Source organism: Corvus moneduloides, chromosome 2 (genome assembly GCF_009650955.1).
Source record: "Corvus moneduloides isolate bCorMon1 chromosome 2, bCorMon1.pri, whole genome shotgun sequence".
Classification (NCBI taxonomy): Eukaryota; Metazoa; Chordata; class Aves; order Passeriformes; family Corvidae; genus Corvus; species Corvus moneduloides.
Window position 1 is genome coordinate 26,433,640 of NC_045477.1, and position 16,537 is coordinate 26,450,176.

A 16,537-nucleotide genomic window follows, 5' to 3' on the forward strand; every position below is an offset into this window, starting at 1 on the left:
TGCATTTGTGTTCAAGATTAATACATACTTTTTGGAAAAATACAGAATTTCCTCTAAAAAGTTTTGTTATGTAAATGTGCAGGATTGTATTAGAGCTATCAACAAGGATGAAGAGGAGCCATATCCCTGGCGATTCTGTGGTATATATGCATTAGGAAGCACATTGCTCTAAAATTTCCCTTCTCTCATCCTTCTTCATCCAGTCTTCCAAAACACAGGGATGGACTTAGGGAGAATAGATCTCAGTGCTTTCTGCATATTTCAGTAGGAGTGGTGTGCAATAGGAACACACTGAGCTATGTTTAAATCATGAGTAAGAAAAGAAAAATATTTTATAGCTTGAGAGTATCATTCTCTAAGGAGAGGTAAATATGCAATCCCACTATTGTGGTGTTTCTCTGGGACAAGTGGGAAGCACTGATTTCAGCAAGAATGATACATACCGAGGTCTAGAGTTAGTATATTGTAATGACTGCAGCAAAGCATAAGAGGTAGAAACTCCCCATTTCCCTGCTGGCAGTAACTAAGCAGCTCCATGTGTGAGGGGCAGCAGTAAATGTCCTGGGAGCCTCGACGTGGAAGACAGGGAGCTAGACGCGTGCTTTCTGATCTTTCATTAACTACCTGCATCAAAGGTGGCAAATCAGCATGGAGATGGCAAAAGCTCTCTCTGCTGGCTTTTCCATGTACAGCATAGCCTGTAATCTTTATACAAATCTTGACCCTGGTTTGAGGTCATGGGAACATTGTATGTGGTGAGTTTGGTTTAGGCCTGAGTTTGCTGAACAGAATCTATTTTATTTTTTCAGGTTCATTTTAAGAATCTGGCATCCAGACCATATTCCCTCCATGCCCATGGAGTCCTCTATGAAAAGTCCTCTGAGGGAAGCATTTATGATGATGAATCTACTGCTTGGTTTAAGGAAGATGATGAAGTTCAGCCCAATAACAGCTACATATATGTATGGTACGCAAACAGGCGATCAGGCCCGGTGCAGTCAGGAGCAGCTTGTCGGTCCTGGATCTACTACTCTGATTCAAACATGGTAAGGGAATAAAAATAGAAGTGGTGTTGCTGGGATTGATCACAGAATCATAGAAACACTTGTGTAGGAAGGCATCACTAGAGTTCATCCAGTCCACCACTGCAACTCAAGCAGGGTTGGCTGAAGTAGTTTGTCCAGGACCATGTTCGGTTGGGGTTTGAATATCTCCAAATGATGTATGGCTGTAGAAATGCAAGCTGCAGAACACATTTTTGGATAGCTGTCCTTTCTTTTGGGCTCAATGTTCCCACCTGACATTTAATCTCTTGCACTCAGTTAAGGCAGGACATAAGCTATGGAACAATTCAAATTGAGCAACTCTGGTAGACTGATCAGAGGAGAGTAAAGGTAGAAGGGAACAATAATTCTGGGACCTGCTTTAGATTTTTAGGGCCTGATGCATTCCTGCAGAATGCTGTGGGGGGTTTTTTGCATGTTTTGGGAAATGCACTTCTATCTTTAATATGAATTTTATTACCTTCTAGGAGAAAGACATTCAGTCTGGTTTGATTGGGCCAATACTGATCTGTGAAAAAGGAGCCTTCAGCAAATCAAACAGCAGCAGGATATCTACTCGAGACTTTTTCTTGCTTTTTATGGTCTTTGATGAAGAGAAAAGCTGGTACTTTGACAAGCATTCTGGAAGGCCTTGTAATGAGAAGACACAAGAAATGCACCAATGCCACAAATTCTATGGTATTTATTTCATTTTGCCAAATATTCAGTTTATTGGGGTAGAGGGCAAGATGTCAGGGAAGGTATCTCACCTCACAATTCTTTTCAACATGCATAAATCCCACGCATTAGTTATGTGAATTTTTTTGTAGTTATCCATTGTACCCATAATAGTCATGGGTTTGCACATAAAAATTAGCAACGACTGGAAATTTGCTATTAAAATGAAGAAAGGACATATTAGACTGAAACTTTCAACAGAAAACTTCTCTCTTGCATTCACATACATATCCCCTCCATATTAAAAGAAAAAAAGGAAAAAAGAAACAAAAAAAGTCTTGTTTACATTAGGAAGCTAGTACCCTGACAACTTTTTGCAAGAAATTTGAAAATATTTTAATAATTTGACAAATCAGGTAGTTCTATTGAGGAATTTGAAGCATCTGTACAACAGCCCTTCACATACCTCTCTGTGGCTGTAGAGGTATGTTGGTTGTGACTGTGTGCCTGTGGAAATGGGAGCTGCAGAAAATGTTTTGGATTGCTGTTCTTTCTTTTGGGCCTGATTTAAATCTTTTTGTTCTCCTGGTTGCCGTATGTTGCTAGCAAGCTGTGCTCAAATCTTCTGGTGAGGTCCCTGGATTTTCTGAATTGATGTGCATAGACCATAAAGTGTGCTGCACTTTAAATTGGAATAAATGATGTTTTTCCCAAGCATATTACTTCATTAAATATTTTGCTAATTTCAATAATACATTCTAGCACTTCGAGACCAGTTTTGTGAGCAGTTTTTCTGACTAACAATCTTTTTTTTTCAGCCATTAATGGGATTACCTATAATTTGCAAGGCTTGAGGATGTATGAGGGTGAAACAGTCCGATGGCACCTGCTGAATATGGGTGGGCCAAAAGACATTCATGTTGTTCATTTTCATGGACAGACCTTCATAGAACAAGGAGAGCCAGGGCACCAGCTTGGTACATACACCCTTCTCCCAGGTAAGCATCAGAGCAGAGTAAGTTCTGAGGGGTGACCATTGCAGTCTGTCGTTGTCATACCAATGTAAAGGTCTCCATATGGTGAGAGTTTGGGGATTTTAATGGCAGGGGAAGTGTGATACAGAACAGACAGAACAACTGTGAGCCCTAGGGGAATTCTTGTGCCCAGGGAGAAAGGAAATAGGCTATAGGTATTCATTAGAATAGAGGATGAAGTCCTTTGCCCCATGGCTGTCAGCAGAGCCAGTGTACATTAACATCACTTATGAAGCCTGTATTGCCAGCTACAAGAGTTCAAGAAAAAAAAAGACAACAAGGAGATGAAAATAATGGGATTGGCTTGGAGCAATAGGATTTTGTTTTAGTGAACATTAGGCATATTTTATTCACTATTTTATTTGATTATTTTTAAGGTAGTGCTTTTCACTGTGAAATCTACATATTTTTGTTTAAATGGGAGCCAGAATTAGCTGGAATTACCTGAAGAATTGTCTGGAGTAACTAGGAATATAAGAAAAGCAATGAGAACATGTCCTGTACTTTCTAAAAAGTGCAGCAAGCAACTGAAACCATATCTGCATCCTGCTCAACCCTTGGCACTCCTGGGGCATGCAGAAAGTGAGGGGAGGACCCATATATCTAATTTTCCCACCTCTACTTTTGGCTTCTTTACAACCATCCTTTTCCTTACTTGATCCACATACTGGCACAGCAGGAGTAAGAATAACCAGCACCACAGAATTAACATCCCTGAATTATGTAATAAACACTGTTCACTACACTGTTCAGCACTGTAGTTAATGTGCAGACATTTGTTGTTACATACAGGCATCCAAGGTTTTGTACTTTGCTCCATCAGCAAAGGCTGGGTTTTGATCTGGCCACTTGATTCCAATCTCAGACTCCAGCTAGAGCTAGCTTGCTAATAAAAAAGTCATTGAGATGATGGAAGTTACTGCTCTTGCTGCACTGTGTATTTAAGTTTTCTGGATTAGGTCATAGGAAGGTCTTTGTTAGAAAATTTAGCCTTGCTGACATCAACCTTGTAATGCCAATGTTTCTGATACATTTCTCTTCCTTTTTTCAAGGCTCATTTAGAACAATTGAAATGAAACCACAGAGACCTGGCTGGTGGCTTTTAGACACTGAAGTGGGAGAATACCAGCAAGCAGGAATGCAGGCATCCTATTTGGTTATAGAAAAAGGTATGAACTAGAGTGGTTTTTGGCTGGGAAAGTCAAGCTATGAAGTTTTCTCCATGCTTTTGGGATCACTGAAAATAAATTTGGGAGATTGTTCTGTAAAAAAAACAACATAGGAAATTATCTGTATTCAAGGACATGGTGGAGTGGTTACTGTAAATTTGTTCTAGAAAAAAAATTTTTAGCTTCCAGCAATGCTAGCTTTGAATTATTTAGCATACTATCTTTATTCCTTTAGCATGCTAGCTTTGAATTTGAGGTTTCCATACAGTGACCAGTGGATTAATCTGTTGAGAGAAATTGCAAAGATTAATTTAGACTTCCCTGGGAAGGGAGTGGTGTTACAGAATTACTAAGAATTGTTCTGAGTGATGTTGTCTTAGATTTCACCAGAATATATATTAGAATAGCCTTCATTTTCTTACTGTGCTCCCTTTAGAGTGCAGGATTCCAATGGGTCTGGAAAGTGGAGTTATACTCGATTCGCAGATCGATGCTTCACATCACATAGGTGAGTTTATCCTTGAAAAGGTCCGTGCATGCTCCTGAACACCCCCAGCAAAGTGTTGCAGTTCTGTATTCTTTTGGCATCACCTATGTCTTTCAAGATCAGTTCAGCAGTGGATCAGCTGTCAGGCTAAAAATCTCTCCAATGCTGCAAGCAGAGACTGGGAGCTGTGTTAGGTAGCAATCATCATGGTATTTTAAGTGTCACAGGTCTGCTATTAGTATCACAAGCTAGTAAGACTTAATTTTTTGTGAATTTGATTTTCTTTCTTTCGTTCCTGACAGAGTTCTGTGAAGGCTTGAAAGCTGTTTTGCCATATATATTCTCTATCAGTTTTTAACTTGCAAACCTTGTTTTGCAGAGAGGAGTTCTCTTCCATGAATGTAGAGCACATTTTGTGTCCGATCCTGCTGGGGGCCAAAACTTGTTTAGCAAACTCTAGACCCTGGTGCCAAATTCCAAATTATACTTAGCAGACAGTATATTACATAAAAGGCTGTTATTTTTGTCATTCTGCCAGCTCCAAAGTTTTGCAGGGTACAGATGACTTTCAGTTGCTGACCATGTCCAAATTATCCTATAATATAATTTTAGAGTCTCTTCTTGGTTTTTTTCTCTTTTTCTTTGTCCTTGGCGGGGGGGGGAGGGAAATAAGGTACTCAAAGCTAATGACAGCCTCAATTTATGTTTTTTCAATACCTCTTAATTCTTGCTTCATTCATATTTCCTCTGTAGACTATTGGGAACCTAAGTTAGCCCGATTAAACAATTATGGAACATACAATGCTTGGAGTACTATAATGAAGGAAGAACTCCCTTGGATCCAGGTACAGTACAACATCATGGAGTTACGATTTTCCTACAGCTTATTTTAGAAGGTCAGGCTGCACTTGTCACTGAAAGGACTGCTGGGGAAAACTGAAAAGATGTGGCAAGATTGGTGATGCCATAAACTGTTCTTCTTCCCTGGGGTAACCCAGTCTCTGCTGCTGTTGAGGCTCATTGACTGGACAGTTACCCTCACAATTTAGATTATTCCATTTTGTAGGCAAATGGAGTCATTCTTTCTACTACTTTCTTTTTCCTTTGTCTACCTAACAGTACATATTTATATGCATGTGTTTCTTGAGTGATCATTTAAAGTGTAATATCCTCAAGCTTTGCTTCAGATAATTTTTTGCTTTGTTTGTATGCTGCCATGTCCCACTTGACACAGCTCAGCTGGCTTCACGGGGAAACTAAGCTTATAATTATGTCTTCAAGCACTACATCGTTCAGTCACCCCACTTCTGTGGTTTTTTCCATCCCAGTGACTTTTGCATCACATGGCAAATTCGCACCCAAATTTAGAGAGGATAGTTGATTTCTTATACATCTCATTAAAATTGGTTGGAAGACAAAAAAGACTCAAGTTCAGCAGGTGGCTGTTGTGTTTGGCTTGCTAACATTTGACATACTAGCAAGTTAGTGGAAGTGGAGTGAGAAGGTTGGGAGATCTGATGTGGAACTGGAAATAACATTGGGAAGAGAAAGAATTTAACAGGGGGCTGTAGTGAGAAGCTGAGGTTACTGAAGTGAAGCATGCAGAAGTGAGGAGGGCATGTCCCAAAGAATGAGTTTCACTGCTGATAAGAATACCTTCCAGATTTGTTTTTATGTGCTAAGTGCTTAGATATGATATCAGCAACAATGGTGGCTTTTCAGCACTTCAGAATGTCATATGCCTTTCTGCAGCTTAGGTATCCAAAATTAGAGGTGGCTTATAAAAGTGTGAGCTTTTAATTTCTCTGTGCTCCTTTGGCCTCTCTGTAAAATGGGGCGGGGGGAGTTGTGCCTACCACAGACACACAGATACTTTTGAGGTGCCTTTGTGGGGCAGTGCTGAACCCTTTAAGGTGCCCTCTGAAATTAAATGCACACAGAAATACACAAATGAAATGAGAGTGAGAGGGCATTAATTTGGACTCTGGTATCTGGTATTCCTTTAGAGAGTGTTAGTGTTGTGGGTGTTAAAATGCAGGGCTCAAAGCTGCTGTGTAAATGCCAAAGAATTATATGGATTTTGCTGTGCATTATTGACTTTATAAATGCTCTTTGCTGTTGCTAGGTGGACTTTCAAAGACAAGTTCTGCTCACTGGGATACAGACACAGGGAGCCAAGCAGTTTTTAAGGTCCTTGTACATCCAGAAGTATTTTCTTGTTTACAGCAAAGACAAGCGGACGTGGAACACCTTCAAAGGAGACAGCTCACCAACAGGAAAGGTCTGTCTGTGCCATAGGGGCAACAGCCTAGGCAGCATCCCTGAGTGATGCACTGAGTTTTGTTTAATGTTAAGAAAAAGTGGAAAACATTATGGCCTTTAGAGCCTTAGTAGATACAGCTTGAAGCCCCAAAGGGCATTAACCAAACTAATAAAATTCAGACTAGAAGACAAATTCTAAGGTGAGGAACTACCTCAACTGGGGTTTGGATTGGCCTTGTGACCTTGACTTTGCAGGGTCTGGTTTTCTCATAGGGATCTCTCCCTACTATTATTTCCTAAGCCCTTGGCTGCTTTTTTGAAGGAAGCAGGAAGCTGAACTAAAAATCAGGCCCTTACCTCATTTGGTGTTAGATTCTGCTTCTCATCCCTCCCTTTCATCTGTCCCAGGAGTTGAATGTTGAACTGTCTGAATTGCCTGCAGAAGGCCTGTGTGGTGAGTGTGGTTGTACCCTGAGAGGTTCATCTTATGCCCAGCTGCTCCAGCCCCACCTCTTACAGCTCCCTTCAGTTTACCCTGAGGTTTCTGTGGTACAACTCCCAAATTGAAAACTTGTTGTCTTTTACCTCTCCTTTTGCTTCTTTGCTTATGTTTTCTAACAGACCTACATTAAAAAAGGTTGCTTATTTAAACTGAGACCTTCAGACACTTCCAAATATGCTAAGATGGGACCATGAGATATTTCAAGTGGCCCTGCGGCATAGGGTGTGCTATCAGTGTGGATGGGGATAAGGGCATAAAAAAGACTACATTTGTAACAGAGCAGGCTTTCAGCATCCAAGCTTGTGCTTGCATTAAACTAATTATATGTGGATTTTTTTCTTTCTTTTTCTTTTTTAACAGATTTTTGAAGGTAATTCCAATGCCTATGAGATAAAAGAGAACATCATTGATCCCCCTATTATTGCTAGGTACATCAGACTCTACCCCACTGAGGTGTACAACAGGCCTACTCTTCGCATGGAGCTTCTGGGCTGTGAAGTGGATGGTAAGAATTGGTCAAGTGCTGATGCTTCCATCTGACAAATTTTTTACCTCATACTTTAAATGAAGCTAAAACTGTGGATCTTCTCATTCCAACGTTGTTGCTTTCACTGTGGCTACTTGGATGTATGGGAGATGACATGGTGCTCCTCTCAATAGGTTGCTCTTTGCCACTTGGAATAGAAAGTGGAGAGATCAAGAATACCCAGATAACAGCCTCATCTGCTAAGACATCCTGGTTTAACACATGGGATGCTTCATTTGCTCGTCTCAATCAGAAGGGAAAGATGAATGCCTGGCGAGCCAAGGTAACGAGAGAAACAGGGAAGGCAGCAGGGGACAGCTGGTTAATAGATTCTTGCTGTCTTTGTGATCATGGTGCTTCCTGCATGCTCTGTCCAGTGCCAAGTGTGATAGGGTCACTTCACAACCATCCTTTGGGAAAAGCACCACTCAGTTCTTCAGCAGGGAACTTACTAAGCTTCTGACAACAGCAGTGAAATCATACTTTGAGAGATGGATTGTGTCCTCTGGGCCACAGGCTGCAAAACTTCTCTGTGGAAATAGCCTGTTTAATTTCAGGAGATGAGTTCAACTTGGATATTTGTCTCAAGGGGGTTAAAGTAACCCGTTCTGGGTTGGCTTATAGGCAGTGCAGCCTAGTGGATCTGGGGGTGGTGACTTTCAGCAAGGCATGTGAGCTTCTGTGTCTTCAAAATGGAGCTGCATTTCCTCACAAAGTACCTTGAGATTTGCTAGAAGCTGCTCTTTTGTATGAGCATTTGGTATTAGAATTAAGTATTATGTTTTAATACTGGAGGTAAATCTCTATTATTTTTCATTATGTATTGGAAATTAAAGTGTAAATTTTAAGATTCCAAATACACTACCTGCAGTGATGAAGTTAATTATATAGGTCACTAAGAATGCTTGTGACTTGCCTCAGCTTTACTCTTCTGGACTTCTTTGATACAGTTTTGATGTATTTAGATACAGTTTTAACTACCTGTAAACAAGATTTTTGGCTTAAGCAAATACAGACATAGACATGTTTGCTAATAGAAAAACTTTTATATCAATTGTAGTTCAACAACAACCAACAGTGGCTGCAAATTGATCTCCTCACAGTTAAGAAGATCACTGCTATTGCTACACAGGGGGTCACATCCATGTCAGCTGAATACTTTGTGAAAACCTATGTTCTTCTGTACAGTGACAACGGCTCCGAGTGGAAATCCTACACAGAGGGTTCAAGCTCAGTGCCAAAGGTATCACTGTCAGCTCAGGCAATGGTATTGTTGCTTGGTTTTAGGTGCTAGACACAGTCAAGGCTCAAAAGGCAGAATGCCCAGCCAAATTGATATTCTCACAGGGCTTTAAAGTGCTAGGGAGCTGCGGTTACTACAGATAATGTCACAGTATCCATCTGATTTTAGTGATCATAATTAATCATAATATAAGGAAAGAACACCGTATCTGCAGAGAATGCAGCCAACGTTGTGATAAAAGGAGCTGACACAGTTTGTAAAGGAGGACATTTAATTTGAATGCACAAGGACATTTAATTTGAGTGAACAGTGGATTCCCCAGGGCCTCTTTTGGCTTTTTTATTTCTGCCCTGATTGTTTAAGTGAAATTAATGTTAGTGAGCAGTATTGGCTATAGCAGAGCTGGGGAACTTTAGGTACCCACAGAGCAGACACAGTACTTTGTATTTTTTCCTGTATGACCTTACACCAACCTAACCCACAAGGGGTATTAGCAGCGGTAAAATAAGGGAAGTTTGGGAGTTTGGTCTGTTAGAAATTAGAATGGCAAATTTTCTGCTGTGGATGGAAACAGGGGCTGTTTAATCCATTCAGACTGCTATTGCTGGCCTGAGCTACTTTTAACCCAGCACATTAGGAGGAAACTTGATGTGGTCTTGTTTAAAACAAGAAATGAGCCAGTCCATCTACCCTGGGTAGATGGTGGCTCATTTAAAACAGCTTGGAACTGTTTTAAAGAGAAAATGCAGGGTTTTTTTCAAGTGCCACCTTTTAACTAACTGTTTTTATGTATTTGCAGGTTTTCTTGGGTAATGAAAACAGCGACGGGCATGTCAAGAATTTTTTTAACCCACCCATCCTGTCCAGGTTCATCCGCATTGTTCCAAAAACCTGGTACCGTGGGATTGCCCTTCGGGTAGAACTCTATGGCTGTGATTTTGGTGGGGGTCTGGCTGTGAAAAGGACTGACGAGTCTGGGAGCTCTTAACCTGCCAGCAGTCATCATGCAGAACAACATGTTGTTTAAGAAACCCTTAAAACAGTCATGCTTAGTAGTTTGGATGTGTGCTTCATCGAAGGAACATAATGTTTTACCAGCAGGATTGAGAAATTTCTCTGGCAGGTGTTTCATTCCTACGAATGCACACTTTAGAAAACAGCTTCTTTTCTCTGGGAAGAAATGGTAGTTCCTTCTGATTAGTATTATCACTTCTTCATTATAACCAGTACTCTGTCTTACTTTTTACTTAATTTTAAGTTCCAAATCCCTAGGAATGGAGACTCTGGCCTTGATCCTGAGCCCTGACTATCTCCATTTGGTAATGCTTTTGCAGCACAGCTGAGGAATAGAAAGCTATAGCAGGTGGATGTTCTCCATACATAAGACTGAGAGGGAAAACCAGCGCAGATCTGGAGCTGTAGTGCTGCATTCCAGCAGTGCCTTGGTGAGAAATGATTGTAGGGGTGACCTCTCCTCCACATGTCTTTCATCTACACTGTGGCAAAGGCAGGACATGTCTCAGCATTGAGGTATGTGCAACCCCTTCTCAGAGAATGTGTGTTGGCATTGTTGGTTTGGTTCTTGCATACCCAGCACACATGAAATGCAGTGGATTTCACATAATTCATCTTCAGTGCCCTGGCAAGGGGAAAGGGAGTCAGCAGTACCTTCCATCCCAGAAATGAGAAGGCAAGTGATTTAACCTGGCAGGTCATGGAACAGCAATGGGAGAACCAAAATGAGAATTCAGAACTCCTGATGCTCAGTCCCATACACACATTTAGACTGTTGGGACAGGGAGCTGCCTGGATTAGGAAAGCTTTGAGAACTGCAGCTGTACAGTAACAGTACAGCCTGGAGGTGGCAGAGGAGGATTAGATGAAACTGGGTAACAGAAACATCTGCATCTTCTCTTATGATTTAACTGTGTTTTCACTAATGGAAATACTCTTGTGCATAGATTTTACATGGATTTTTCCCAGGATGACTACATCTGAAAATAGATACACAGTCCATGAATTCATTGTTCCAGCAGAATTTTAGCTAAGCTTTCAGTAGTGTTCTGGGCTTCTATCCTGTAAATTGTTTCATTGCACCACTTCACTTATCACACTAGGTACCATTCAGGAGGCTGGATTTTTAAAGTAGTTTGTCTTTGAACCTTGGATGGTGTTATCTAGTTTTATTTCAGTAGTTTTTCATTTCTTTCTCTTACAGAACATTCATTTTAAAGAGAAGGTATAGAACAGGAGTGAAAAGAGTGTAAAAACTAAACAAATATTTTCTTTTTTTCTTTTTTTATTTTTTGCTATGTCACAAACTGTTGTAATTTTCCACTGGAAAATAAAGTTAGTATTGTAGCATGAAATGCATCAACATTTTCTTTTGTATATTTGCCTCTACAGTAGTGGCTCTGGTAATGTTGAAATTTTGCAACAGGAAAGTATAATTTTTAGTGCTAATTAGAATTAATTTCAAATGGTGAAACAGTATGAATAATTGCTACATCTTTAAAGATGAGTTTCTTAGTATTTTGTAATGGTGTAATAAATATTATTTATTTTTGTCTGACAGCTGTGAAATTGCAACACAAGCCATATTCACTAAAAAAAAAAGAAATGTAAACTTCAGAATGAGGTTTTACCTTGGAAAACAGTTAATAAGTGCTTCTTAACTTCAGCAGAACCAGGTTTTTATGTAATAAGTGTGAAATAATTTGTTTTTAAGAAGGCAGTGATCTTTAATGTTCTAAATAAGTAATTAGTTCTTTATGTATATACGCACACACACATGTATAATTCTATGTAAAGTTACATAAATGCAAAACTGATTGCAAGAGCATGACTCAGTACATCTGCATCAATTTTACAAGTTGAAGATTCTGCTTCTACTTACTAATGAACAGTACTTTGGTTAGCTGGGGTCAGCTGCTTGCATCTCCTCCCCAGCCCCTTGTCCATGCCCACCCTACTCACTGGCAGGGCAGAGAGGCAAAAAGCAAAGGCCTTGATACTGTGCAAACACTGTTCAGTGCCGCCTAAAACACCCTTGTGTAGTTATCACTGTCCTAGTCACAAATCTAAGCCACAACACCCTATGGGCTGCTATGATGGGAATTAACCCTATTCCACTGGTGTTCCAGCCTGTCCAGTAGAGCAGCAATGTCTGGGCCCTGTGCCAACCCACACATGTAGCCATTGCTGATAACAAAATGTTCCCTTGCACAGCAGAGTAAGATGATAAGGGCTACAATAACAGCAAAAGTCCAGAACAGTCACTAACACGCCAGACTCTAATATACAGTAAGGCAGAAAGTACAAAGCCCTGCCAATAACAGCTATAAATTCTACCTAGCACAGCCCAATCAGGGGTGTTACCTCAGAATCCTATTGCCCCGCATTGGACACCAAAAAGGACTGCAGTAGGTTGGCCCCAGCTGGCAGCTGAGTCCTCGCTCTGTCGCTTGATGGCTTTCCCCTGGCAGGCTGGGGGAGAGGATTGGAAGGGCAAAAGAAGGGAAACTTGTGGGTTGATATAAAGCCAGTTTAATGAGCAAATCAAAGCTGCACATGCAAGCAAAGCACAATAAGGAATTCATTTGCCACTTCCCATCAGCAGGCACGTGTTCAGCTGCTTCCAGGCAAGCAGGGCCTTGACACACCTGCTTGCACTTCCTGACAGTTGCTTGGAAAGACAAACACCATAATTCTGAAAGTTCCCTCTCATCCTTCTCCTTTCCCCTGGCTGAGCACAATGTCACACTGTCTGGGATATTACATCCCCTGGCTCAGCTGTGTCCTCTCCCAGCCTCTTGTGCAGCCCCTGCCTCCTCACCAGTGGGGCAGGGTGGGGAAAAGAAAAGGCCTTGGTGCTAAGCAAACACTGCCACTACCAGATAAAACAACATGTTATCAGTGCTAGTTTAGTCAAAAAAACAAAGCAGAGCACTATACAGGCTGCTGTGAAGAAAATTAACTCTATCTTAGCTGGACCACATACACAGAGTATTTTAATTTTATTAAGCAGCCAGCTTAGATTGAATTTGCCAAGGCTTTTGGAAATCTGTAGTTAAAACAGTCTTGCACAGCCTTTTACACACTGTGGAATGAAATCCTGTGTATGTTGAGATTATTTGCAAAATACACAAGGAGAGCAAGAATTCCTGCAGTTTTCTCAAAGACTGAAGATGCATGTGACAGCATGAAGGTTAGCAAACATAATCTCTTTTGGACTGAGGGAGAAATGTGGTGCCAAAGTTCAGAGTAATCGAGCAAATAATTTCTTCACAAATCTGAATGGATGCCTTTTGATCCAAAGGTCCAAAGTTAACTGCTTTTAGCCTCAAACAGCGTCTCAGTGGAGTTGCTGCCCTCTAATGTTCATTCCAGCTTCCAAGAGGCTGCAGGGTGTCCAAAGCTGACCATCTGCAGGTGAGAATAACACATGGGTGGCTGTGCTTTACTCACAACCACCTTTACTAGGTGTAACCAAGGTTTCTATTTTCTTTCCAGAGGTGGTGGCTGTACTCTTTTCACACAGACACTGAAACTGGTTGTGTCTGCACTTGGATTGGAAAGGAGTTGGAAGTATGTGTAAAGACAGTTGAGCAGCTCTGAAGTAGATACTGACAGCACCACAGTAGTTTCTTCAGAGCCTGGTGCAGTAGCCCAGTATCCAGACAGGTTTGTACAGAGTGCCCTGTAAAGTCTCTAAAGTTGATGCAGGCAGTCTCATGTGGATGGATGCACACACCTCTGCCTTTTAGAGGAGATGTAACCTCCATTTCTGCCAGTTTTTCTGCTGGTAGTTCTGAATGTAACTCCTGCACTGCAGGGATACCAGCACTGAAGCTGAGCCAGCTCACCAAGGTTCCCAGGAGTCTGAAAACTGGATGGTTCCCTCCAAACCATAGCAAAGCATGGTGGAGACATAAAGCTGCCTATTACCCATGGATTAAAGCCAATGCAGATCCTATTTCTGCATCCACTCCCTCAGAAACCTGAACTGTGCATCAGCACAGATGCAAAGGTGAATCTGGGCTTTGGGGCTCTTCTCATATTAGAGACATCAGTGAGGGCACATGGCAAGAGTATTCTGAGTGAAGTGCCAGGAGAACTCTACAGAAAAAGCATCAAATAGGAATGTGGTCAGAACTTCAGACAAAAAACCAATCTTCTGAGCGCACTCCAGCACCCCCTGAAATGACCATGAACACTGCTGGGTTGATCGGAATTTTAGAATGGTGCTAAGGGACAAAAAGAGGGCTTGCAACTTCACAAGCACTCATACTCATGAGGTGTCTTTTGTGACAGATTTTTTTGGCACATAGCTGAGAGAGGAAGGTAAAGGCTCTGTCCATGCCCATGTATGTGCTAGGGAGGACTGTTTATCAATAAGGTTCCATGGAACACCGCAGAAATGAGATGCAGCACTGTCCTATGGTGACCAATTGCTGTTTTGTATGAGTCAGTTATTCCACTTAATGCATGTAAAATATTCCTCTTCTTGCTGTGTTTATTCACGCTAGCTCTGCATCATAACCAGTTTATCCACCTACACTTTCCTATCATTACTGTGCCCCATTCTCCATTTGTTTGTTACACCCAGTGCTTGAATCATACTTTAATTACAATCTCCTCCAGGTAGGGACTGCATCTTCTTGAAGGTTTGTACAACACTCTACAAAACAGGCCATGGGATCATTCTCAGGGTTCCTGGGCACATCTGTAACACCGTTTCTAATGGGAGCAATACCGTGTTAAGCCCACTGTGACCTAGATGCACCAAGCACCAAGTAATTCAGACTGACCTATGTTCTTCTACATTTAATAAAAGTGCAGGGTATGTTTCTTCTAAGTGCTTTTTTTTCTTTGTAACACCACTATTGTACTCTCTTTTAGTACTTCCCATGAAAATTTGTCCACTGTTTGTAGCAGATAAAGTAAGCGGCTTTTCCATTTTTTTCCTCGTGTAGCTGATTGCAAAATATTTTAAATGGTTACGTCCGTAATGGAAATGTATACTGTTGTACAACATGACCCATCTTAGCCCAGGAGTTATTCTGATATCCTGTGGCAAGTGATTCCTCAAATTCAGCCCTGAATGCCTCATTTCTAGCAGCTCTCTGCTTCAGTCTGCATTGGACACAATGCAGAACCTGCTGTGGTGTGCGGGGCAGAAGAGAAGTTGTGCGCCAGAGGCTTTTGATAGCAATCTGTCTCCTAATGACTCCTGTATTTTGGAGAGATGGCTGTTTTTCCTCATGCTTCTGCAGGGCTTGGAGGCTTGGATTTTACACTGGCTTCTCTATGAGCTGTGTTCCAGTGAACTGCAATGCTGCGTTTTCCCCCCATGCACAAGGGTTTTAAATTGACCCTTTATGGCTTCATAATATTTAAGAGTTTCCTGTTGAAAGCCCCTAGATTATCAAAGGATCAACTGGGGTTTGGAAGTGGAAGACGCAGGCCTTCAAGGTTATACCCAGTCTACTGTTCAAACAGATAGCTATAATCTATAGGCTTTGATCTAAACTAATCATCCTACATTTCAGAAATAATTTGGATTTTTTTTTGTTCTTGCTAATTCTGTTTCATTCCAACATAGATACTAGTTAATGGAGTCTACTTCCCCAGATTAGTTACAATGGCCAAAAAAATAAAAGTGGCTGCTGCTGTTTGTCACATTTCTGTGCCTTTGTTCCTTCCATGCTCAGCAAAAGATGAATCTGTTTTGTCCTCTCCTTCTGGATAGTTTTTGAAATATCAGATCATCTTAGTGCTCTCACATACTGAGGAAGCATTCTGAACAACAGCTTTACTAGATTGCAGTTTGCAAAGTTTTTAATTTACAGAAGCTTTTCTCTAAACAACTTGGCAAGACTTTAGGAGAACTTTTCATGCACATATATTTTATTAATTTCTACACAACACACTGTAGGCTGGAAGTTGAGAGAAGAAGGAAATAGGTAAAATGAAGGAAAGAAAGTGTGAGAAACCCTACTTTTCACAGCTTATGTCTTCCATCTTAAAAAAAAATATTGGAAGCATTGAGGTTTTTACCATCAAACATGTTTAACCTTTCCTTACTTTTTCTAGTAGAGTGGGGAGATGGAAAGAGAAATGTGGAGGAAGGCTAGGAAAGAAAAGATAGAAGTAAAAAATCAGGGAATAAAATTTTTTCTTGTTCCCAAAGGCTGAAAATATTCCATGAAAACAAGGTGAGTTCTTTTGAGAACAAAACTGAAACCCTGAGAAAACCTGGAGTACTTAAATCAAAATTTTGCAGTTTCTTTTTCTGTTCTGGTTTTTGGTGGAGAAATCTAGGTTGCCTGACTGACTGTGTATTTTTTCAAGGAAAAGGGCTAAACTGATGTAACTCGTTCTACTAGTCCACTGGAAACAGCAGTAGGGCCCCAGTGGCACAGCTCTAAGGTTTGTTGATTTGGAAAAGACCACGGCCGCCCATCAGATCCTGTGAGCAGGCTAGAAGCTGTGGGAACTGCTGCCTCTAGGCAGGGCACACCACGGAGATTCCAAGGTTTTGTTCTTTCCTCCCGCCCCTGCTCGGCACGAAGCGATGGCCCCGATCGGTCA

The 16,537-nt window shown here is 41.1% G+C and overlaps 1 protein-coding gene across 3 annotated transcripts in view; it reads left to right on the plus strand.

The window, feature by feature from the left end:
- Positions 1–11,516, plus strand: part of F5 (coagulation factor V) — a 35,899-nt gene extending 24,383 nt beyond the window's left edge. For 2 of the 3 annotated variants that reach the window (XM_032098586.1, XM_032098588.1), the window contains 11 exons: positions 810–1,046; positions 1,532–1,742; positions 2,540–2,719; positions 3,808–3,924; positions 4,361–4,432; positions 5,165–5,256; positions 6,537–6,692; positions 7,536–7,680; positions 7,836–7,984; positions 8,762–8,944; positions 9,744–9,932. In XM_032098586.1, the coding sequence (XP_031954477.1) occupies positions 810–1,046; positions 1,532–1,742; positions 2,540–2,719; positions 3,808–3,924; positions 4,361–4,432; positions 5,165–5,256; positions 6,537–6,692; positions 7,536–7,680; positions 7,836–7,984; positions 8,762–8,944; positions 9,744–9,932 (1,731 nt within the window). Of the gene's footprint in view, positions 1–809; positions 1,047–1,531; positions 1,743–2,539; positions 2,720–3,807; positions 3,925–4,360; positions 4,433–5,164; positions 5,257–6,536; positions 6,693–7,535; positions 7,681–7,835; positions 7,985–8,761; positions 8,945–9,743 lie in introns of all 3 variants that reach the window. The other variant, XM_032098587.1, reaches the window with a different exon arrangement.
- Positions 11,517–16,537: the final 5,021 nt, after the last annotated feature.